Below are 26,214 nucleotides of genomic sequence, written 5' to 3' on the forward strand. Positions count from 1 at the left end.
TTCTTAAAACTTATTATTGCAATGGGAAAAGGGGGATCGCCAGCAACGGAAGCAAGCCCTATAGCAACAGTCTTGTGCTTGATGTGCACAGAGACTATTCTTAATTCCAGGAAGACTTGAAGTTATATTTTCCAATGCCTCTTGGCACTGACTTGGAAAGACAATGGACCTTGTCTGGTAGTGATGGACATTGTATGAGTGCCTAGGTCTTTAAAATGAGCCTATTAAACTTCCTTGCCCACCTCTGCTGCTGTTAAAGTACCTCATTACTGGCTTCCCCCATCATCTTGCAGGAGTATGTTTCGGGAAAAGGGGAACCATAAAACTTTACAGCATTGTCCTCTATGAATTTGGCTAAACCCTTTTAACTTCAACCAAGTTGGTGGCCATCATTGCATCTTGTAGTACTGAGTCAGTAACATGCCCATGGCAAAATCTTACACAACTGATCATTGGAATTTCCCCGCAAACTATGGCTTCTAGAAGGAGCACCCCTATGTATTAGAATTTACAGTAAAGCACAGGAGAATAGGCAGTTTATGAATCGAAATAATTGAACTGACAATTGGATAGATTGTGACACATCAAACAACGAAGTAATACGTTGCCAGTAATTTCCTCTGTGGTTCCCCACATTCACACCAGACAAAGCTTCCGGACAGTAACCAAGGGTATATCCCACTTCTATTACAGCTTTCTAGCTTTGGGGCTGCAAAGACCATAAATCAATCTGTTTTAGCAGTGTGCTCCATTTATATTCATTATGCTGTTTTCATTAAAGAGTGCTCTTTCCTAGAGACACTCAATTAAGAATTTCAATTATGAAGGATTTGTCAAATTAATTAGCAATCTACATATCTAGTTGGCCATCAGATAACGTTCCCATTTTGTCTTACTACGATCTATTATTCTCAAAATGAGATTCTATAATTAGCATGTCATTTACAGAAATAACTCAAAACTGTACTAAAATTTGAGTTGCGAGCGCATGCAGTAGAACTTCAGCCGTGAAGTAGGTTTGAAGTCTGAACTGGATGAAGGCCCCAAAGTCTTCTAATAGCCATCAATGTGATTAAAAACAAACAAACCATGCATCAATGTTGCAAACTGTGTAAAGTAAGAGTACAGTGGTACCTCGGGTTACATGCGCTTCAGGTTACATATGCTTCAGGTTACAGACTCTGCTAACCCAGAAATAGTACCTCGGGTTAAGAACTTTGCTTCAGGATGAGAACAGAAATCGTGCTCCAGCAGCGCGGCAGCAGGGGGAGGCCCCATTAGCTAAAGTGGGGCTTCAGGTTAAGAACAGTTTCAGGTTAGGAACAGACCTCCGGAATGAATTAAGTACTTAACCCGAGGTACCACTGTATGTATGTATGCATACATTAGATATTTCTGAGATATTTTGAAGCTAGACTTTGGCTATTGCATTTATTTATTACTTTCAAACAACAACAGATTATAAACAAAATGCAAACATTACAGATCTGAAACCTACATACACATTTCCTTCTGCTGCCATTGTTGTTGAAACCCACATAACATGGTGGAGATGTACAATTTCTCTTTCATACTTTCCACACCTGTTAGGTAAAGGTAAAGGGACCCCTGACCATTAGGTCCAGCCGCAGACGACTCTAGGGTTGCGGCACTCATCTCGCTTTATTGGCCGAGGGAGCCGGCGTACAGCTTCTGGGTCTTGTGGCCAGCATGACTAAGCCGCTATATTTAAGGAAGTCATGGCTTATATTAAATGCAAGTGAGCTGTCCTCTTTATTTCAGCTCTGCAGGGAGTTACATTTGGCACCCGAATTACTAGTTGGCGCTCATTTAGAACATGCATTGAATTATTAAATCACAACACCAAGAATGGATCTTATTTATTACTTAATTTCAGAAAAGCGCAGAAAAGGAGGGGGGGAGAACCTTTAATATTTCAGACCAAAAGAAGACTCTTACCCTAAAGAATTCTTTTGTTGAGCCGGAGTCTAATGTCCCATAAGCGATTTCTGATTGTTTAGACAAATCCTCGGCACTCTCAATGGGAGATACCATCCTCTCTACCGTCAGGAAGGCAGCTAGGTTAGCCGTGTAGGATGAGATTATGATCAGGGTAAAGAACCACCACACACCTCCAACAATGCGCCCAGACAGGGATCTAATAACAAGTATGAAATGGATTTGTAAAATGAAATGAATGTCCTGAAAGGAATACAAGTCACCAGGTTTATGTATATGCTGCGTTGTGTAACGCAGGGAAATGTTGGTTTTTCCTTGCTACCTTAAGTGTGTTTTTTCTCGCCTCTCAGTTTCAATGCATGCTACTGAAATGGGAAATTAAAAACATACTATAGTTTTGCTAGGATAATTTTACTCAGCTCAAGTGGTGTCACTAAATTCAGGACTCCGTCTTGAGATAATGTACGGAAGCAAAGACTAGCTCATCAGTCCTTCACTGGTCGGAGGACCCTGGAAAAGAAAGCTGCTTAGATAACATTATAGCCATATTTTAAAAAGTAAGGTTTTCATGATAACTCAGGTGAATTTTTTTGTGACAGCTCAAGCACATATACAAGAAAGTCAGGCAAGATCAATTATAGGCTTTTGGGTCTACGTTTTCCCATTTCCGCCAGATCATGTCTACTATGTAAAAATCAACAGTTTCAGCTGCAATGGATTCAGTGGTATAACCTATATTTTGACTGAATAAAATAAGGAATGGCCTTGGTACAAAGTCCCATATGCTCTCCATTGCACTCCTTTAGAAAATCCTAGCAGGAAGGGCAGATGCAATTGAACAATCAAACATATACCACAAGAAGCAAGAGAATTGTTGGACTGGGAAGCCTAATTTTGGGACCACACCATTCACATTTAAGTTTAGCTTTTCAAACAATTAGTGCCATGCACTGCATTCATACTTATGTGAATTGCTCAGAAATAAAATGTACATGAACAGCTGACAATCAAAATAATAATCTAAGTCCTTACAGAAATACAAGACAATATATAAGCAACAGAACAACCCTTGATTCACCTTTCTAAGTGTTTCGGAAGAGCTGCTAGCAACATGGCCTATTGTGACATCACTTTAAAAATGTGTAAAACTTTCTTTGGACGTCTTGCATTTTCTGATTAATATTAATGTTTCATTCTGGGGCCAGGAGTTTTGTTTAGGGTTTTTTTTGGGGGGGGGGCGGAAGATGAGCAGGCAGAGATGTTGCTGTTATTAATTTTTTGTTATGATTTATGAGGAAATTGTTCAATTTGGTTGTGTACTTTTTGATGTTTCACTTATTGTTTATGACTACTTTTGTTACGTTTGTAATTCTGCATTTCTTTTCATGTTGTAAGCTGCCTTGAGCATGGTTTTAACTATGGGTAGGCAAACTAAGGCCCGGGGGCCAGATCCGGCCCAACTGCCTTCTAAATCTAGCCTGCGGATGGTCTCAGAACCAGTGTGTTTTTACATGAGTGGAATGTATGCTTTTATTTAAAATGCATCTCTAGGTTATTTGTGGGACATAGGAATTCGTTCATTTTTGTTTTCAAAATATAGTCCGGCCCCCCACAAGGTCTGAGGGACAGTGGACCGGCCCCCTGCTGAAAAAGTTTGCTGACCCCTGTTAACTATGGAAAAGCAACATACAAATAAAATGATTTATGCATGCATGTATCCTGCAGAGGGGAAAGCCCTACTAGGAGGCTCCCATTGAAATGATTTGGCAAAAATTGGGAATGTGGCCAAATATCTTACAATCCCATGTGGCTGCCAGTTGGAAGCTCTTTCTTACAAGCAACACTCTAAGCAGAAGATCTTTGCTATTCATATTTGCCATAATGTGTGCTGGATCCTCAGGCCAGCATCTTGAGCATTGCCAGCACAAACATCAGCATGCCAAGTCAGGGGCGCACTGAATTCACTGTGGCTCCACGGGCACAGGATTGCATCCTAAGAAGCTTTTAGATGTTACTGCTTCAGCTTGGAGCACTGACATGAGAGAGAGAGCTTTTCAGCAGCATTCAAGTGAGCATAACAACCTTTTCCTTTCCTGGTGTACTTATATCACTTTTCAGAAAATAAAAAAGGAAATATTTTTATATGCATAGTTCTTAATTCTTTGACTGACACCCTTTGGGACTACTTAAAATTAGAAAGTTCATTTTATTGCCACTCAAGCACATTGGAGTCAGCAAACTCGTAATATGCTTGTTTTTACAACCAGAAATGGATGCTAGCACGCCTCTCCCCTGAAGGCAATGTTCTGTCTTGTCTAGGTCAGTCATAAATTTGAATATAGAGAGCTACTGTAACATAATTGCTAAGAGACTGTGTTCTGAATCATTTAAAAAATCCCCTTTAAAAATTTATGCCATGAACTCACTTGTTGGCTTTAGGCAAGGCTCTCTCTCTTTCAGCCTCTCTCCCCATCTGTAATTTGAGTATAACAAATATTGGCTGGCCTTACATGGTTGTTGTGTGCATTACAGTAAGACAACATGCTATATAAATGCAAAGTTTTAAATTTTTGACTTGGCTAGATCTGTTTTATGCCTCATCATCATATTAATTAGCCTTATGCTCTAACCTGTATATTTAGCTTCAAGGTGGCATATACTGCAAATTATTTTGCAGTTGATCTCTCATTTCATGATCTTCCCAAACCTTTCAGTGTCTACTTTGTCAGGCATTAATATTTATGAAATTTTAATGTGCTTTTCAGTTAGGATTTAGAGTATCTATTAATAGATACTGGTTTAACTCCTGGTCTAGTTTTCTAAATAAGCAAAACTTGTGTTAAAAGTTGGGTTATTTATAACATTCTCTAAAATTCACTTTTCCAAATATGGATATTGAAAGGGAGAAAGCCAGATTCCTCTACCACAGATATACTAAGATGTCCTAAATATCAGACACCAGTAAGTTGCTTGCTAAGCAATGCATTCTTACTTCCATTTCCTTGAATGAATTCAGTACTGGCCCCAGAATTTAGAAGTCTGTGATCAAGCGGGGTGCTAACCTGGAACATGTGATGGGGACATACAACTGAGAATTTTATTTCTGATCTTTTTTGAAATACACTATAAAAAAGTGAAAATGGTAGCACTGCTATGATGGTTGGGTCCTCTGTTGAACCCTAGCCAATGCCCAAACTTGCCACCCTCTGGGCCAAGTGCTAAATGAATTTCAGCTTTGATTCAGTTCACATAGTCAACATGATGCATCAACAGGTGCCCAACAGAGCTGTTGAGCTTAGGCTGCAGAAGGGTAATGGAATAGCTGATAACACTACAAAAGAAACATGTAAAAAAAGCATGGGCATAATAAATTATAATTTGAGCTGTAGTTACTCGTGGCTTAAAACCAAATACCAAGATCAGACTCTAACTTTCTAAAAATGAAAACAAAACAAAACAAATCACCCCGGATTTTCTCTCTCTCCAGGATAACCTAACCACCCACTCTTGCCAAGTTTGTTGTACCTGGTTCACATGACTATTGAGTTATCAGAATACCTTTCTATTTTCTATTCCAGTGATTTTCCTGAAAGGAGACGGGGAGTTTAAGCAATAGGTAGGATGCTGTGCAAAATGGCTTGTGGAGGGGAAAGCACTCCTTCCACAGCTCATTAATTGTGTGTTACCCTTTTTCCCATTACAGCATCTGTGAAATCAATGCACCGTTGGCTGTGAATGGGAATATGCAGCAAAAACACGGTACCCCTCCAAGAAGGCATGGAATGAGGGGGACCTCGTGCATTTTATGGCCTCTGCATGGTGCATATAAGTCCACTAGGGCAAGGCAGGACCGATGTTCGGAGGAAACCAATTGAACAGCCCACTGGCCTGCATCGGGAGAAGTTGTTTCCATCTAAAGGGCTGTGGATGATTTTGAAAAACATGTCAACAGCTGGCATTTCTTGAGATTGAATCTATATGCACCATGAGCTTCCGGAGTGAGACCCAAAATGCACAAAGCTGAAATGGGTGTGTAACCAACCTTGGCGAAATATCGCATCCTTGCTGCATAAAGGCACCCAAGGAAAACCAGAGACTATTAAATATCCCAAATTCATTAGTTGATTCGTTACTTTGCGATGGTCTTCCATCTTCAAACTCCTCAGTGTGCCACTCGTATGGGCTAAATCTGCTGACCAGGAATAAAACAACACTGACCCCAATGTAGGCAAAAACTATGCACATCCAGATCTCATATGCTAAGGGATCAAGAAAGGAAAACACTCCTGGCTTGGACTTCTGAGGCTTCTTGATCATTATAGATATACCAAGGCTCATAAAGGGCTTTGAGAAGTCAATCACTTCTTCTCTCACCAACGTTATAGTTAATGGAGCAATTGCAATATCGGCTTTCTGTAATGGAAGCAAAACAAAATAATAACTTATTCAATATTTAACAAGGGAACGGCTTTATTGCTTTTGTGCATCGCAGATGAAGAATGCAACAGCAGGGACACAGGTAATACTAATTTCAATTCTAGCATCCTACTGAGGAATAAACTACTAAGCAATCTGCCTACAATCTGCCTGACGTACATGGTACTACGTGGCTTCACTTTTATCATGCAAATGATACCTCTTTATAATCACACACCAAACAACATTGTCAGGCCACAGCCCCTGAATTTTTAGGACATTTGAGTGCACAGAAGTTTTGATTTGGAGGAAAATGTGATGAAATGCAGAGATCTTGACCTCTTTTCCAACGCCCATTTAAGTCTCACTTGGATCCACGCAAACAGCTGTGATACCAACATGTGCTAACCTGATCTCCGTTAGTCATAGCTACTTGCAATGGTTAAAAACGTCTCTTACCCCATAAACAAGTTCTCCAACCATTCCATTCCAGATTTTTGTTTCTGCATCCCTGGCCCCATACTTGCGATCCCCAACAATTGTGAGTTTGTACTTGAACCCACAGTGTTTGGCAATTTCTGCAGCTAAGTCCACACAGTAGCCCTCATAGGCATCATTTCCGTCAAGCAATTCAAAATTTTTTTTCTTCATAACATAGGGGGATTCCTGTACAGAGAAACTTGGCTTTAGCTAATCAAAAAAGGATGCCATGTTAGTTATCTATTCTTTGTGTACAGGGTTGGAAGTACATTAAATAAATCAATTTTTTAAAAAACCTGTATTTCCCCCCCCTGAAACATTCAGGATTGTTTATTTATCCATCATCACAATAACATTTCTTCACAGTTGCAGCAAGCCTTACAGGTAAAGAGGCGTTTTCATAATTCTCACCAGCATTAATAAACTGTATGTTGACAAGTAAAGAAAGAGTTTTAAAACTTTTTATTTAGTTAGCCTTCTAAAAAAAGAGAGAGCTGCATTGGATCACTCCTGCTTATTCCATAGTATTTCACACCTCTGTTACCACCAGACCCACAACTGATCATATAAAACTTACAATAAATATAGCTGTTTTTAAAAAAAATCTTACCACCATCAAAAGTTGACAAATTGTTGGTTCCTTTAATATATAATCCAGAACAGTTAAGCCTTGAATGAACAACTCTGAACAATGATTAGCTTACTAAGTAAACAACATTGGCATTTCTACTATATGACTATATATGATTTTGCTATTTTAAAGTGATAAGGGAGAATGTCACGTTCTTTTGCTTAGTGGATTGAAAGTGACTAGAGAGAAAGAGCTTTGCATTTGTTCCTGGCTTAACAAACTCTATCGTGTAACAATTTTAGCACAAAATCAAAGCACAGAGTCCTGCTACAACAGAATAATGCTTCCTTGAAATTGGTTCCCTTGAAATTTTTAGTTTCATTTTTTTTAAAAAAAAGCTTATCCACCACAAATCCTGCTATTTAAATAAATAAATAAATAGAAGCAAAGGCATGTTTCAAAACCCTCCAAACAATTCTGCAGCAACAGGCAAATGGCACCCAACACGTTCCTCTTGTTCCTCAACCTTTCACAAATACACAGGAATAAAGTCAGGTAGGCATGACTTATTCCAATATAGACCAAGAATGAATGATAAGGTTGCAATTTAGACTATCCATTTCACAAAAAACGTGTTTAATTACCAAAATAGTTGTGACAATAATAGTCTTATTCTCTAATCCTGAGGATTCATTGCAAGATGGACATTCAATTGGATTCACAACCATTCTGTCCACTTCACTCCAGTATCCAATCTGAAAAAAAGTTGCAGGTTGTATTCAGGGCAAACAAATGCATATTTTTGTTTATAAGCATGATTTTTGATAAATTGCATTCACATACCCAATTCATGCCTAAAGCTGTAATCAAGAACTAATAATAGCTGTTTTTATTATTTATTCAGAAGTCCCTTGAACGTATAATAAATTCCTCATTCCCACATTGATCCATAGTTTAAAGGTAAGTCATAGTTTAAAATGCACTATGATTTAACATGAATATGCAGCATGCTGGCAGGTACAGCTCAATCATGCCTGCTTTGTTCCTTTTCCACTCTTACTTATCCCCAGCTGGGATGAAACAAATCACATGTGAACTAGCATCCATGGTGTCCCCTACCGATAAAGAAACAACATAAGCTGGCTTCTTATTGAGGTCTCTTTGGAGAGAAGGAAACCACAAAAAAGGCTCACACTTAACGCTCCAGTTTGTGTCCTCTCGGCTTTGGACAAGGAAGAGTAGGAAAAGAACAAAGGGCATATGACTGAGACATGTGAACCAGCATGCTGCTCATTTGCAGTAAGCAATAATTTTCTATTGTTTACTAAATGACTTCCCAAGGTATGCAAACCAGACCCTGGTTACATTTCAGGATAAAAAATTCAGAAAATTCTACCCCTTTCAGAGAGTTCATTATCTTTTTAAAAGATAAATTTTACCACAAGTACTCCCTCTTACTTTTAAGCGTAAACATGAAAGATGTAAAGTAAAATAACATAAACTATACTGAAAGACTCTACTTACCTTAAATTATTATCTTTGTTACATTTTTTTTTAAAAAAACTTTTTACATCTCTACAGATAGGCATTTAATTGCATTATATCCGTATGTTCAGCATTAAGATACCTCCTTTTTAAAATACCACTTAGCAGGAAACAACAGTGGCGTAGCGTGGGTTCTCAGCACCCGGGGCAAGGCAAGTAATTTGCGCCCCCTAACCCGTGGATTTTAGCACTCGAGTCTCTTCCGCCCCCCCCCAGATGTTGCGCCAGGTGCAGCAGGCCCCCCTGCACCCCCCACGCTACACCACTGCTCCCACCACAAGTCTTCAGGACAGCCATCCGAAGGCTGGCGTGGGGAGAAGGTCTCTCCGCCCCACCGCCAGCCTTCGGAGGAGGTCCGAGGACAGTGGGGTTCCTGCTTCCTTGAGGAGGGCCGGCCAAACGCGCCCCCCCAAATGTTGCGCCCGGTGCGGCCGGCACCCCTGGCACCCCCCACGCTACGCCACTGGGAAACAACAAAAAGCAGGCAGAACCAAAATTACCTTCCGGGGACCGGTACTTTTGAGTTCCATGACATTTATTGTATAGTTAATTCTCTTTCCATTCTGATCAAACTTTATGTTTCCTGATAGCCCTTCCACCTGAACCTATGTGAAATAAGGATGGAAAGGATGGTAAAGTTAAACTGATTTGTCCACAAAATACATTTCATATCAACTGAATTTTTATTTGTGCTGAGGACCGTTCTACAGATAATTGTCATTTTCTGCATTGCTGAGAAGTCCTCGCAGAAGTGTTGGATACACAGGTTGACTGGTCTTCCTTTATTTTTATTTTTAATGTTGAAGACATTCAGAGGTCATTTAATACACAGTAATTCCACAATACCTGCTTCAGTGCCCTTTCTATTTCTACACCATGTGACCAAGGCACTGCTGGGTTTGCAAGACAGTCTCCAGCATTTCCTCTTCTGGTAATCTCAATCCTTTGTTTACGCAAGTTACGGAAAGCTTCAGTCATCACTTTGACAGCATCATAGGTCAGAGCTGATGTGTACTGAAAAGGAGCAAATATAATTCATTAAGCACAAGTTAAGGAAACTAGCCTTCAGTACTTATTTGTAACTGATTGCATCCATTAAAAGAGAAGGAAGGAAAGTAAAGATCATTTCCACACCCTTTGAGGTTATATTTTTCCACAATGCATACAACTGATATTTCAGTGCATAATTCTTATCATTACCCAACACTGAGGGAGCTGCTGAGGGTGAAGAACCTGCAGCCATCCAGATGCTGTCATTGGTCATGCTGTTGAGAGAGCCCATCAACATCTGGAGGTCACCTCATTGGTAAGCCCATCCTTTATGCTAATTATGATTCAGTTCTCCAAGTAGCATCACTCATGTAGCCAAAATTACAGTGGTTGTACACAATGGGGTGGGGATGAGCAAAAGTTGGTCCCTACAGCAAAGCAGAACAGCTCCCATACCCTATCTTTCATTGCCAGCCCTTAAGGTTAAGAGTTCTCCTAGTGGTGATGAGGTTGACAGTTCAGCATACAGTCCTAGCTAATCTAGCCCCATGAGTAATGACAAGAGGAGTAGCGGCTGCCAGCAGCTCCCTGAGAAAATCACACCGGAAAGTCCCTGAGTCCTAGAGTCAACAGTAGTAGGCACTGTGCAACATGCCTGCAACAAGCTTTATCCACCCTCCAGCTTTGGTATCAAAGGAGAGGACTTGGCAGCCCAGTCCTAGGCATGGTGAACTCTCATCAGCCTCAGCCAGGATCAGGGATGATGGGAGATGGAGTCCACAACATCTGGACAGCGCCACATTGGCAACCCCCGATCTTGAGCTAAGTCTACAGCCTTTCTCAACCTTGGGTCCCCAGATGTTTTTGGCCTACAACTCCCATCATCCCTGACCACTGGTCCTGTGAGCTAGGGATCATGGGAGTTGTAGGCAAAAAACATCTGGGGACCCAAGGTAGAGAACCACTGAGCTAAGAGGATAGACTCAGCATAATGTAAAGTATAATGTAAAGCCCAGTGTTCCTAACCATAATCTGTAGAAAGTTAGGATTTGAAATTAATTCTTTAGATCCTTGCAGCAGTTGTTCAACAGCTGGAAGCACGAAAATCTTGTTCACACAGATACTTCAATTTTCTGCACCTCATAAAGATTTAAAGAGTGCCATCATTTGGATATTTTTTCTTGTAATAACAGAAATGTTTTGCCACACTTACAGCGTGCCTAATAAGACAATGATTTAGTGAAACTGGCCTTCCTATAGTTTTTATTATAACAGAATATACAAGTTCACCTTCCCTACTTAAAAGCTCCCAGGAGAGAATTTTCAAGAGTTTTGTAAAGTCTGCATCTAATACTTGGAGAGGAGTTTGTGTTTCAGGGCCAATAACGAGATGCCAACCTTTAGTGCAGTTTGAAGATTAACTGTAAAAAATCTAGTTGTAATACAAATAGCCAACAGTGAATACTACTGGGAACATGTACAGGGCGTTTGCTTCACCAGTTTGCTCAAAAATCCCCTAAAAGCTATGGCAAGGTTTTATTATGGCACTTGATCTTAAGCTCCTGGTTCAGGCATCATGCCAGCAAATGCCTTTTCCTTGTATAAACTTATTCCTTGTCATTTTCAGGCTACCAGACTCCTGTCACTGCATCAACTTCCACTAGTATTGGAAGCCAGCAGTAGCATGAATGGTGAACATCTGTTTATCCTTTCACCTTAAACAGAAAGGACGTGGGTCAGAAGACTCCTATGGATGAGATGATACATTTCAGGTGAAATGTATCCCATGGTGAAAAAATTTCCCCACTTGAGTATCTATCTTAGACACCCCCACAGAGGGGTGAACTATCTACTTTGAACAACTTCCTTTTCTCTCCAGAAAAGCAAAGCCGGCACTGTAACGCAATGGGGTGTTTGTGTGCTCAGAAGCATTTACGGCTGCCATCTGCCCTTCTCTCTTGATCACGTATTCACTGATCATGTATGGAGTACAGTATAGATCAAAATTTTCCAAATTTAATCTTTTGCTGGAATGATTTAGCGTTGCTTGCTCGGAGACTAGTCAGTAACTAAATTATGCTAGAGCACACCGCTGAGATAGGCAATTTCTCCTGCTGCTACTGTAATCACTTATATGCGCCCTGAAATGACTGCAGTCTTGAGGCAAATATAAAATGGTTTATGACGCGTACTCCTAGCTAGTATTAATTACAAAACAGTAGGGTGGTTTATTTTCTAGGCCTGTGACCTTTATACAAAGTTAAGTATATGGATGCAATATTTTCATCCCTGTATACACTGATTAATGATTCAAGAACAAATTGTCAGTATTAAAAAGTGTAGCACAAGGCTCTAGATTTATCTTGCGGTTGCTCTTTCCTATTATTTCCTAATTGCCCAAGTAGATCTCGTAGTGTTTTATCCAATTTTCTCAAAACCCTAAATGCATCTGCATAGAAATAGAATATTAGCAGAGCTGCAAAAGTAGAAGATGCTCTTGCCCAGTCCCCTGAACTAAGGTTCAACATACTGGTTCGTCTGTGTCTTTTAATAAAATTGAGCTGTTTCTAGCCTTCTTGCCAAGTAGTTGTAGCTCATGTCATTCCCCCAAGTGTTCTGTGATGCAACAGCAGACGTGGTCGTAGGTGTGGTGATGCCACCACACCTCCTAAGCTGCTGTCAAAGCTTGTGGCTTTAAATTGTGTTTTTGAAAAGAAGGAGAAAGGTCACACTTTAAACACATAACCCACTTCTCCCAAATCATTTCGTGCACATCATAGCTCAATGGCAGAACATTATAGAATGGATAGGACTCTTATCACTGAACTACATTTTGGCTGGATACATTCCAGCTATGCAAAAGCCCAAAGTTTCTATACACACACAAACCACACAGACCACACACCCCCTCCACCCAGGGAAGCAAGAGACATGTTCACAGTTCACAGACCCATTCCACCCAGGCAAAAGCAATCAAGGAGAAGGATTGGTGTGGTCTGTAGAAAGTCCCAAGGGCCACATAGAGAGGCCTGAAGGACCACATGCTCAAAACAGATTTGCACTAGCATTTGCTTCAACCTAAGTATGGGCATGCATCTAAGAAGGAGCATATAAATTAAAGGCATTGGAAATCACAGCCCCTGCTTGGGGCAGGGAGGGGTAGAGCAATCTCAGCATCACTTCAGGGGTGTGTGGGGTGGACACAGGGGGAATGTAACACAGCCCGGGGGAGGATATGGAAGAGACTGACTGGCTATCCACTCCCACAGATGCCACTGTCTGCACAGTCCTGGACAGGCATTGAAAGGTGGGTATTTGCTACTGCAGTCATTTCCAGGCTCTGCTGCAAGCACCAAAGAGGGAAGAGAAATAAGACCATGGGATGGGCCAAGGCAGCTTTACCACTTAGGGAACATGTGTCTGATCAGGCTGTGTAAGTCCTATGCCTGATCAGGAGAAATCCTCCCTGCCCGCCTTGTCCTGCTCTATTAATATAGTCAGTTTCACAACCCAAAACAAAACAAACAGCAGTGGGGAGGTTGAGTTCAAATTGTTCCAGAAGAGAAAATAATTAATTAAGGAGTTTAAGATCATACAAAATGTTGCCAGACACCCACTGGGAGCAAAGATGAGAAGCCAGACAATCCCCCCACATCTTTCCAAGAATTTGATTCCCTGAAATACCCAGCTTCCAAACTTTATTTGCCCTTCCTCATTGCAGAACCAATCCCTTCCTCATTTTCATACACCCTTTCCATCTTTCCATCTTTTTCTGGCTGGCCAGGTCCAAACTCAAATCCCACTTCTTTCATTCCAAAACTCACACAGATAGCAAATTAAATATTTGGAAGAAAGTTTTCAAATGCATCAGGACACTGAAGGTGTGTTGCTTTACCCTGAGAAGTGGCATCCGAAAAACCATTACACGGATGTTGATGTCGTACCTAAGTAACATTTGGTCATGATTGTAAAATGGAGGGCAGCACAACCTTTCCACAGATGTAAAAGTCAAAGATGGGGCAAGGGGGGGGGCAAACAGATCTGATACCACTTCCATCAATAAGCATAATATTATCATACTGCTAGTTTACATGGCATGTCCAGTGGAAGAAAAAGGCAATAACTGGGGAGGGGAGGCATAAAACTAGTCTGAGAAATTCTGGAGAAAAGAGTCAGAAGTAGTGGCCTTATTAAAAGTGTGAATGAGCCTTGTTTGCATTCCTAAGAGGCAAGAAGTAGCAATACTGGTAAAAAGCATCAATGGAAGGAAAGAAGGGGAAGGATATGATGCCACAATCATCCTCCCCTCTCTAACCTTTTCTTAAAGCATTTTACAGGCAATTCTTTGAAATTTATTTTGCTTGTCTCAGAAGAAGCTGAACCATCCCTGCTTCCCTTTCTGCCTCTGACATATTCTTTTGATTGAAGAGGGTTCTAAATCACACATGCTGACAAAATAAATGCTACCTTACATCCTACCTTAAATAAATGCTGCCTTCAGGTAACCTTAAGATTGCAGTAGAGCAAAAAGAAAAAAACCAACAGCAACCCGAAGCAACCATGCACTATAACAAAATTGCTTTTAAATTAATGTAAACTGCTTGGAACATCTGGTTCCCACCATGATTACTGTTAGGCTGTGTTAAAAATGCCTCCACTGAAACAGAAATCTATTGACAAGCAGAGAGCTGAAGTTCTCCATTTTAACAGCTCGCCTTATTTCAAAGGAGATGACATTCTGGCAACTGGCTTTTCAGTCACATTATCCAGGGAAAAAAGTGCTTTACTTGTGCTGCCTTATCTCTTATATTCAGAGACAGAAAATCTGTGGTTGACTCAGAAGGATATCGTAGATCACTGTACAACAAAGGTGGCAGACCCACCTCTGTGTGAGAGGGAATTCTACAACTTATACAATTCTATAATTAATCTATAATTATCTGTGGCCTCCTTGTGTGGGTGGAGTTTTTAAATCCTGCCTTTTAAAAATAGCTTTGTCTTTAAGATTTTTGTTTTCTTTTATGCCAGTTTTAAAGAATGAGTCTGTTTATATATTGCAACTTGCTTTGAGTTACCTTGCAAAGAAGAGCAACCAATACAGTTAATAAAGAACAACAACAACATAGGGGCTGCCACAGAAAATGCCATTTCCTGGCTCACTCCCCCAGCCCCCCACACTCTGAGGGTGGTAGCATTACCAAGAGGGCACCCTCTGCTGAGAGGGTCTGTAGGGAAGAACTTGGTCTTTCAGACTTTTTGGGCTTTAGTAATCAAAGGGAGCCCAAACTATGCTGTAGTAGTAAAGCGATGTGCCATCATATGGTGACCTGCACCATCACTGGTTCATTCTGTGCAGGCCACTTACCAATCTCTCTGCATAGGCACAGCAGAAGATTGTGCAAACTGGGACCTGTGAGATGGCAGACTGAAAATCAATGGACCCCCCCCCCCTCTCTCTCGTCTACAACAATAGAAATAAATTACTATAGCGCAAGGGACAGAGTCTGCAGGACTTCCATTCCTTTCTACCACCAATGTTTTAAGAAATCAAAGGGGGGTGGTTTGAATCCTGAAAAATATAATGTTAGAAACAAACTCTGAAGATTGTTCTAAATAAATAAACAATACTCCCTTTAAAATGCATTTTTTGAGGGTGTGAATTGGGTTGGAAATGTCTCTTTCCATTTACTGTAGTACTATATCTCACATCCTTGTGTTGTAATATGACATACTGATTTATGTCAGTCATATTCTATTGCTTATCATGCTCACAACAGAAAGTGGCCTTGTGTGTTTCCTTGTGGAAATGTACTGAAGGGGAACTGGAGGCAACTTGAGGACAAGTAGTGATTGCTATCAAACGACGAGTCTGAATTGCAAAATATTTATGGAGCTGTACTTTGGTACTGGGGTGAGGCTGTCATATTTCTGCTTCTCTGTACACACATTATATTTAATGCACATTCAAAGCACATTTCTCCCCTCAAAGAATTCTGGGAACCGTAGTGTGTTATGGGTTGCTGGTAACTGTAATTCTGTGAGGCGTAAACTGCAGTGCCCAGAATTCTTTTGGTGATGAAATATTCTTGAAAGGTATAGTTTTTACTGAGCTTTAGTAACTTGGGATATCAAGGTGGAGCAAGTCGTGCTCTGAGTAGACTTGTTGTTTGAGTTGAGGCAGATAACCTCCTGGTCAACCTGGTTATGGAACAGATTTCCTAAGACTTCTTGTCTGATTTGATCTTTGTGGTCTTTTCAGCTTCAGGTGAATACCTTTGTGGCCACCAAAGCTTTTAAAATAACTCCTGCAGTTTGGGCACCTCAGGCTTTTAATATCTTTTTCAACTTTGGGGTATGATGTGTTTTGGGGTTGGGTTTTTAAAAAACTGTATTTATGCCTGAAATATACTCAGAGTCGCAAAGTGATTTCATGCTCTTTATTCAGCTCATAGTGGTGAGGAGGAATGAATAAAAGTCCCCTCAAAGTATCTGCTTTATATACATTATTTACACAATGGGCTGCACATGATTGGTTAATTCTGGAATTCTACTGTAAGCCAATCAGGTTGTGGATTCACTTATATCTGGAGCATGATTGGGTGGTTCCTGCCAACCAATCATACTGTTGCATTGTTCTTGGACCAATCAGACTGCTGTAATTTGGATCCTATTGTTCTAGGACCAATCAGACTGCTGCAGTTTGGATCCTATTCAACTCAGTACATAACAATGCCATTTATGATGTTGGAGTTTTATTTTTAATTTTGTATTGCAATGGCTTTTTAAATTAATTTATTTGTTGTAAGCTGCCCAGAGATCTCTGTGCTTTGGAGCAACATAGAAACGTCATAAATAAATAAGCAGTCTCCGTTGCTAGCATTTCATAAATATGCTCTGCACTCCTTTTCTTTCTTTCTTTCTTTCTTTTTAAATGATATTTATTACTTTTTGAACAGTTTCAACACAACACTACAAACAAAAAAAGAAAAAGAAGAACAATACAAATACAATACAAAAACCCTGCATACAAAACAAAACAATAACAAACAAAAACAATTTAAAAACACCTCAAACATTTTCAATATCTTATTTTTCATTCGCTTATTTCCAATGACCTCCTCTCATCTCCCTTTTTGTATTCCACTTCTATTAATTGTTTCAGCAATTCCTTTCCATCTTCCTCTGTTTTCTATCCTATAATTATCTTAACACATTCTTGCCTTATTTTTTCCTTTAATTTTCTGTTAATCTATTTATACTTAATTCCTTATAACATTTCTACTAAAGCTCTGCACTCCTTTTCATCCAAGTTCTGTGTTGAAGTTGCCCCAGTTTACATAAACTGAATTAAATATGCACATTGGAAATATTTTTCTATTTTTGTAGGAAAATAAACCTACTTCCCAGAACCAATTTTGAGTCAATAATTTTGAATGTTCTGCCAAAGGTGGGAGGAGGAAAAAAGAAGAAGGTTATGAAAACTGCTTCAGGAAAGACAATGCCTAATTAAAACAGCAGAGCTGAGTGGGGAAGAAAAACAGCCATACAGAATGCCAAAACTTTCATCCTCTTGTCACAAACAGCTTTCAGAATCTACAGCTCTTCCAACAACTCTAAACAAATAATGTTTAGAGGGAGGCCCCTCCTCTTATGTAAGGCTCTTCCGTACAGCAGAGGCTGCCAAATGTGGAGGGATGGGAAAGTAGGACTTGCCAGGTGAGGCAGAGCTACAGCAATAGCCTTCCACAACCGGTGTCACTGCAGCTTACTAGAAGCAGGAGGGGGAAGGCAACTGGGAAATGCAACAGCTACGTACCTGCCTTTAAGCTACCAGCATAAGCCATGCAGCACACTGGCGATGGAATTCAATAAACGAATATTCTATCAAACACATGCGGAATATGAAAATTTAAAAGCAGCACCAGGCGAGAAGCACCACAACTAATATCTAACCACCACAGCTCATACTGTCTTTCTCTTTTTCCTTTCCCCTTTAATCACTACATCTTTGTCGCAGTGTTGATGTTCTTCTATTTTAAGTCACAGATATGACCTATTAGTGCATACCTTCCCTTGGGCCATTAAACCACCTCAGTCTGAAACATGGATATAAAATTAAATTTTATCGAATTCTGATTCAGTCAAGACTGGGGGTGTCATTCGCATCACAGAAAGTAATGAACCTGCTTTAGGACATTAGCAAGGAAGACTATTTTCATCAATGACTTCTGTTATGAAGAAGTTATTGCTTTTATTTCATATGAATTCTGGGCACAGTAGTTAATTTTTCACAGAAATGTGACACAACCACTGCTATCCTTTGACTCTGCCATATGGGATAGTTGTTCATGCAACTGATGAAGTGGGCACTAGTCTGTGAGAGCTAATGCCTCATCAAAATTATTAGTCTTCAATCTTCCACAGATTTATCATTTTTTTCTAGAATAGATTCACAAAGCTGTTCTTCCAGAATTCATTATTAGTGTGACAACTACGACAACGAACACTTCTTTCCCACAGTATACCCTAGTCCAAGTGTATTAGCAAAAGTGTACCTTGATTGTACTAGTATGTGCTCCTGGATATTCTTTTTCTTCCAATGTTGACCAGCGCTGTATAAATTTTGACACCAGGGGATCATCATAGTCCACTATCTGAAAACCTGATACGTTGGCTCCTCCAAACTGTATTTTTGATAAGTCTCCATCAGTAAATCCCTAGGCATTGAACACATCGGTCAGTTGGCCAGTTATTCAACTTTTCTGTCATATTTTAGTAAGAAAAACATTAACACTAAAAGGTTCACATACACATTTGACTCGTAAAACTTTTCCTCACATAAGGGTTTCTTCTCTTTCCAACAAAGATTACTGCAGACTTCCAAGAGTTAATTGGCTGTCTGCCTTGTCATTCACCTTTAAGAGCTCAGGGAAATAGAGACTGTGTCATTCAGGGAATGCATTGGTCTTCAGCATGTTCAGAAGGCCGTTTGCATCATATTTTTTGACTGTCAGAAGTAATAGTAACTTTATTGATCACTTTATGATTTAACGGTAAGCCATAAAAAAGAACAATAAGGTCTCAGGCTCATGGTACCTTCTCTGACATGACCACTCAATGCACAAATGTCATGGGAAAGGGCAGCATTGTGCATCATGTCAGAAATAGGACCAGCAGGTATATTCCTGATCCCTGATATCCATGTGGAATAAACACATGGAAAATAATGGGCTACAGTAAATGGGTTAGAAAAGGAATATAAGAAGAGATGGGTGAGTAAGAGGAATGGGCAAGGCAGAGTGGGAAAAGTGGCTTGTTAGATAGGGGGATGATCATTTCACGCAATTCTGACATGATCCATGGATACCTCTTCTACTTCAAATTATTGAACAGCTCTATAAGATGTTTTCCAGACAGCAATCTAATCTGTTGATGAACTATATCATACAAAATTACCCCAAAACCAGACAAACAAACAAACAAACCCCACTTTCATATCTGGGAGCTAAGTTGTGGTTATTAGTATTAAATTAACTTACCAAATTTGCAATGATGTAGTGGTATCCATTTACATGCTTGCCAATTGTAATAACCTGCAAGAGAAATATATAACTTATCTGATTAGGGAAATGCCACATATACTAGAAGAAACACTTCATAAAATAATGTGGGATTAATTATGGATTACACTGGAAAATATATGGTTCTGGGCTGAATCTTTTGAAGGCTTTGTGGAGAGCATTTCTGGGGTGGGGAAACCCAACACGATCTCAAATAAGGCAGGACATATTACGAATTCCAAATATATATATGTATATATATATATTGCTTGTTTTCAATAAGGCCTGTGCTTTCCTTAGTCACTGTACAAGGTGGCTGTGGGATCTTTACTGTTGTTAATGCAGTGTTAATCACAATTAACAGCATCAGTGCAAAACTCTCAGCATGCCAGGTTCCAATTGGACAAAACTTTCTAAAATGTCCAGCCAGCCTCCTCCCCACAAGGCCTATTCTCAGGGTTCGTATGAATGCTGAAGAGAACACCTCTTCAATTCACGAGGTGGTGAATGGCCCTGCAAAACTGGGAGCAATTCTGGCCCAGTCCTAAAAATAATAGAAAGTAAAAGTATCTGTATGTAACTCCTATACATGTATACACCTGCTGAGTTTAATGGGGTTTACTCCAATGTGAGTATAAAATGGCAGCCGATACCCAAAGAACTATCCAGTGAAGACTAAGTATGCTCAGCGGCCTTGTTGAGGGTCAGTGAATTGGCCTGACTGAGCCCCTTACTTATATTACCCCTGGGAGAGAGCAAGCCTGACCCGGGGGGGGGGATCTACTATGAAACAAATGAAGCTTAAGCTTCAGGGCCCCGAATCCCAGAGGGTCCCAGAAGCGACTTTAGTCCACGTTGCTTAAAACAATTAGGTCTGGTAGACCCAATTTGAGCCACACAGCTCAAACAGATTACTTTTTTGTTGTATATATCTCAACAATCCCAAAGTTTGAAAGCCAAAAGCACAAATGTTGTAAAGGTAGAGTGTCATGGTACAGCAATTTGAAGCAAAATCTGAGGTGTAGTACCGGTACTTAATTTTTTTAAAAATAATAATATTATGCTGATCTGTCATAGAACAACCCCCTTGAAGAAGATGACTGTGGTTATCCAGACCTTGTTGCTAGTTGTGAAGGAGCCCCCATGATAGTTCAAGCTTCAGGGCCCCCAAAATGTAGGACTGCCACTGACCTATAGGGTGCCTGACTGACCAGTAGAAAAGCAGTCCTGGCACTGGGTCAGGATACAATGAAACATTTTGGTCACATTGACAGTATACATTGAAAGCACATTTAAAACACATGGCTTCCTCTAAATAATCCTGGGAGCTGTAGTTTGTTAAGGGTGACGGGATTTTTTCAGGATTCTTCATGGTGGAGTAATGTGGTGTGGGTGTGACATTGCAATTCCCACATGTATGCTATATTATTCATATATGGTGCTAACACAAGGGCTGGCCATTCTATATCTGTCTTAGAATCACAGAATTGTAGCATTGGAAAGGACCCTGAGGATCATCTGGTCCAACCCCCAGCAACACAGGAATATGCAGCTGTCCCATACCGGGATTCAACCTGCAACCTGGGCGTTATCAGCACCACACTCTAACCAACTGAGCTTTGAAATCTCTTCTGTGCCCTGTGTTACAGAAGCATTATTGCACTATTCACAGACTCAAAAAGAGGATGAGCCAACTGCTAGCCTTCCCTAGGGGAAAAAACACAGCTACTGTTATGGAAGAAGTACAACCTGTTCTGCAATCAGCTAAAGAACTTGGGGTCTGCCCCCCCCCGATTTAGTCCTATAAATGTCAACGGAGCTAAACAGGCTACACTCCAAGTACTTCAAGTTAACTAGGTAGTATAGATCAGACTGAGTATCTTTTAATTTACCATTGATCAAACCAAGGCCTCCACGTTTCATTTCAGGTATCATCCTTTTAATCTTCTCTGGTGGTCAGAAGTACATAATAGGCGTCTTATAGAGGACTTCATTTGATGAAGTGCCAAAATGAAAAGGTCTTGCTTTGAGAAATGATGGAAGCAAGGCATTCTACCTAAAGCCTTCACCCAAAGATTCACTTTCCACTCCAGCTCAAAAGCATTTCAATCTGCTCAGCTCCAGGTGAGTAACAGAGCAATTCTAATCCCAGCCAGGTAGAAGTGGGAAGCAACAGAGTGGGGCAGCCACTGCTGCATCTACAGCCCCATCACTCACAGCACAGAGAAACTAAAACCCTCCTTCACACCAGCCTGTCTCTGGTGTAATAATTGGACCTAGACTGGGCTCAATGCCAGCAGGTGATGGCAGTGGGGCCAGTTTATAACCAGCAGAGTCCAAGCCAGCTAAGCCCTTCCTGCTCTCTGCCCCTGGCAGAACAGCCAAGGATCTAAAGCCAAGGGTGGGAATCAGCAATTTCCTCCTATCCAGGTGTAAGCAAAAGCACCGTGTGCTCATACATGGACCCTTTGGATCCAAGTTACTGTGAAAATGAGAACTGTGCATTAAATACCGAGAGCATTTATTAACCACAATAGAAATTTGCTTTTTTAAAAAATCTGATGAACTGGATTTTCTGCTCCATGCATCAGCGTTATCAGAATGCTCTTGTCATTGCCAAAGTATGCAAAAAAAGAATGCAATTTTATTACCAACGCTGGATCCAACACAAATAAATTGTGATGATAAATCATGATGGGAGCATTTCATATACGCTTACACTGTTAGGCATTAAAAAATAGAGGGGAGCAAACCTGGTCTACAATGTCGTTGACTTTATCCCGTTCACAGTCGAGAATGACTCGCCTTTCTCTTTTTACCTCCAGATCCCGAAACAATGAGCGGTATGTTTCATCTTTTCTGTCATTATTAATGTTGCCCACATTTATAGCAGTCACTTGCCATTTCTTTTCAGCTGCAGTGTCCAGTACAGCTTGTAGTGTCGACAAACCTGGTAAGATAGAAAAATACAATAAAGACTCAACTCCAGATGCATGGTTCTTTGGTTAATTTATTTCTAGGATAGCTCAACAACTAGCTCAGCAAACCAGAATCCCCATTTTTTTTTTAAAAAAAAATGAACCAATGGCCATAACTTTCTTGGATCCCTAGGAATTTCTGTGCAGTGAAGATGTGAGCTCCTATAACAACATCCATTTGTTTGCACTACAGGTTCATTTTGGAAGAGATTTTATCATTTCTAGGAAGAAGAGTTTCTATGCTACCATTGGGCATCGTCTCTTGAAAAAGGGCCTGTCAGGAGAAAAAATAATACAGCTACACCAGCTGAATCAATAACTAAATGCTACTGAGTTGTTTTTTTGCTTTTGGGCTTGAGAGACAACACATTTAAAGCCTTCTCTTTAAGTTCTGTAAGACTAGTAATAGCTTCTTGAACGTCTAGTAGGCTGGGGAAGAGGACTCACCATCACTGCTCCTCCCAGCACGTTCTCTGGGAGGAGGGGGGGGGCAACTGCAAATTGGTTACAAGATCCCACCCCTTCTGAACTGCATTTTTTTAAATTTTATGTGAACTTCCTAATGATCCCTATAATTAAATTTGGCTTTTGTTCCAGCTGCTGCACACTGGGTCAACATCTGCATTGAGCTACTATGACCCAAAGGTTTTGTTACTAGTCCATCATTACCAGTTCAGATCCCAGACCCTAGTCCAACACTCTAGCCTCTTGCTTTTGCAGACCCTCCAAGCGTCCCTATTTTCCAGGGACATCCCTGATTTAGAGAAGCCATCCCAGTTTCTGATTTGATTCTGAAAGGTCCTGCTTTTCCTTAGGACATTCCTATTTTCATTGGATAAATGTTGGAGGTTGTGGTAGGATGCCCCTATTTTCACTGGGGTATGGAGTTATCTGACCCCCCCAAGCTGTCTGAAGGCAATCCTGCAGATGGAAGCTTTTTTAAATATTTTAAATGTTTACTATTTTATTGTCTTTTTAACATATGTTGGAAGCTGCCCAGAGAGGCTGGGGAAACCCAGTAAGATGTGTGGGGTATAAATTATCATTATGGAATGGGACATCCCTATTTTTATCATAGAAATGTTGGAGGGTATGCTTTTGCCATCAGTTTCTATGTGCAGGCAGAGTTGAGTGGCTGCTCAGCCCCACCCTAATCTCCCCCTTGCTCCTTTTAAACTTTTTCTTGTGTGTTCTATGTTACACAATCCCTGATTACCTACAATACATAGAAAAAGAAAAGGCCATGGATCAAAATGCTGAAAAAACAAAAACCCGGGCTATCCTGCAGTGCAGCTACAGTTTTAGAGAGCAGAAGTATTGCAAAGTAACCTTTGAAGAAGCTAGCAAATTGTTCCGCTTGTTAAACACTATAGAAAATGTCAAAAGGCCCAATGTAATCGAACAAGTTAATTACTTCTGGAGTGTGGAGAGGACCTCCTAAGGTTTTTAAAAATTCCTTGTACTTTATATGGTTCCTGCTACTACTGCACATGTCCATGTTGACACTATACTATCTAAAGCGGTGGATTGAGTGGAACAGGGAATCTAATATAACGAGCCTCCTTTCTAATATGTTAAATGTTGAGCTCCTAATTTGGAACAAGGGAAAACACTCCTGAACTTCAAGTGCCCATAATGAGACTGCCTGGTGAGGACAGTAATCTGTCAAAGGGGTTGAGGAAATTATGTGAAATGTCAGAGTGATGTTTTATTTCCATAAATAAATAAATAACCAGAAGAATCAATTGTATCGTGGAATCTCTAAAATCCTACTTTTCCATCAGAGGTCGTGACTACTATCCCCAGCTGTGGCATCTGAATATAGACTGCATTTTTAATCAAGGCATATATTGGCTTATATCTTGATCAGGTTCCTAAATTAAATGGGCTTAGATTTTAAAATGTTTCATGCCAGGCAAGAAGGCCAGCTATTTTTAGAGAACCTTGACAGTGTTTTCCTCCTAGACAAGAGACGCCATCCTGATATATTAGTTGTCAGACATTTGTTTAGAAACCTTCAAATGAAGGAGATCTTTCAATGTTTATGTGAACCCAAGGTCTCTGACATCTGTTCAAGATAAAATTTTAAAATTATTAACCATTTGTTTTAGAAGGCAATAGGGCAAGGAAGGCAAGAGGTGAGCTGGTAATTAAGATTCCTTGTTGAGACACATGTAAGATATATTACTACTTATTTGTCATTTATAGATGTAACAATATATAGCTCTTTGTGTTCCATATAAGGACAGGAGGATATGAGTGTATCTTAAAATTGGTTATAGCAATCAGCCAATAGGAAATTCAAGCAGGCTGATTGAACAGAGGCAGCCACAGGAGGAGCAAAGGGGGGTGGATTAAGGAAATATAAGGGCTGGCCATAATGGCAGGAGGCAGGCCAGAGCTTGGTAACCATATACCACTGTGCCTCTTATTTATTTGTCTGACAAATAAATTATTATTTTAATTTCTCTGTTGCTGCGTTGAATATTTCATTCCAGCTAAGCGTTAACCACAAGCAGGGTGCTACATTTTATGGTGCCTGCGACTCGGATAAGTGGTCTGCTGGAACGCAGCGCCTTCGCCTCACTGGGCGGGGTACAAGAGAGAAGACAACTGATTGCCTACCCAAGCGCGCACTGGAAAATTTTTTCCAGGGGAACGCAGCAGTCTCGTCTGTCTGATACCCTGCCCACCGACGGCGACGGACCGGGGGGGACCAGAGAAATAAACAGGGAACCAGCTAAGGGTAAGTGCACTAAGGGGTTTTGGCCCTCCAATTAATTGGGAGGAAGAGAAGTCCTGATCAAACTTCTGCGTCTCAGTAAAGGGGAACTGAGTACGCTAGGTGGCTGGGTATATCAGATGGTGGTCTGGTGGGGGAAAAGGGAAGAATGGGAGGTAGTGTGTGGTGAAGTATCTGGCGCATTGCATGTGTGAGAAAGTACAATGTGTAGCTGACCTAAGTGTGGAGTGAGTACTACTTCGTTTACCAGTAAGGTGTGTGTGTGAGTGACTGAGTGGATACTTCACAGGGCCATACAATGGGAGTTGGGGGATCAAAGGGGGGAAATACACCTTTTGAATGTATGTTAAATAATTTTAAGAAAGCCTTCTCAGGGGCATATGGAGTCAAACTGACGCCAGAGCGCCTGAGAACGTTATGTGAATTAGAGTGGCCGAATCAAAATATTGAATGGCCATCTCAAGGAACCTTTGATATAAATTTAGTAAGCAAACTTTGGTCTAACATCGCCAAAGAGACTGGAGGGTGCCCAGAACAATTTTCATACATAGATTCTTGGCTGAGCACATTAAATAAAAATCCTCCATGGATAAGGGAATGCAAAGTCCAACGATGCAAATTATTGGCTGTAAAAGCCAAAGCTAGGAAAGGAATCTTGCCAAATAAATCCAAACACTCCACCAGTTGTAACCCCAAGGCAAGAAAGTGGAATGAATAATGGGGGTGGAGTCACAGAACTTGATTCCTTGATAGATTATGAAAAATATCTTCAGGAGGCATTGGAGTCCTATAATGAAGCCCAAGCAGAAGTGGTTATTCCACCTGTGAGTCCCAGTAGAACTCCATCTACAGTCTCCTTTAGTGGAACAACTAATTGCCCACCCCAAACCCCTGTACATCCAAGTCCTAGAGAATTATTACAGAAGTTACAGGGAGACCTTTATCGGTCAGCAAGCAATACAGCCAGGCGTA

The 26,214-nt window shown here is 40.5% G+C and overlaps 1 protein-coding gene across 6 annotated transcripts in view; it reads right to left on the bottom strand.

Annotated features, from left to right (window-relative positions):
* Positions 1-26,214, bottom strand: part of GRIA2 (glutamate ionotropic receptor AMPA type subunit 2) — an 80,397-nt gene that overhangs the window by 7,278 nt on the left and 46,905 nt on the right. For all 6 annotated transcript variants that reach the window (XR_014011648.1, XM_081208265.1, XM_081208264.1 and 3 more), the window contains exons 4-12: positions 22,275-22,471; positions 19,501-19,554; positions 18,517-18,678; positions 9,818-9,985; positions 9,472-9,576; positions 8,071-8,181; positions 6,835-7,041; positions 6,002-6,372; positions 1,960-2,158 (exon numbers count right to left, since the gene is read on the bottom strand). Coding sequence is in view for 5 of the 6 variants with exons in the window: in XM_081208265.1 (XP_081064391.1) it covers positions 1,960-2,158; positions 6,002-6,372; positions 6,835-7,041; positions 8,071-8,181; positions 9,472-9,576; positions 9,818-9,985; positions 18,517-18,678; positions 19,501-19,554; positions 22,275-22,471 (1,574 nt within the window). In the remaining variant the exon portion in view is untranslated. The remainder of the gene's footprint in view (positions 1-1,959; positions 2,159-6,001; positions 6,373-6,834; positions 7,042-8,070; positions 8,182-9,471; positions 9,577-9,817; positions 9,986-18,516; positions 18,679-19,500; positions 19,555-22,274; positions 22,472-26,214) is intronic.

Source organism: Podarcis bocagei (genome assembly GCF_964188305.1).
Source record: "Podarcis bocagei genome assembly, chromosome: 9".
Classification (NCBI taxonomy): domain Eukaryota; kingdom Metazoa; phylum Chordata; class Lepidosauria; order Squamata; family Lacertidae; genus Podarcis; species Podarcis bocagei.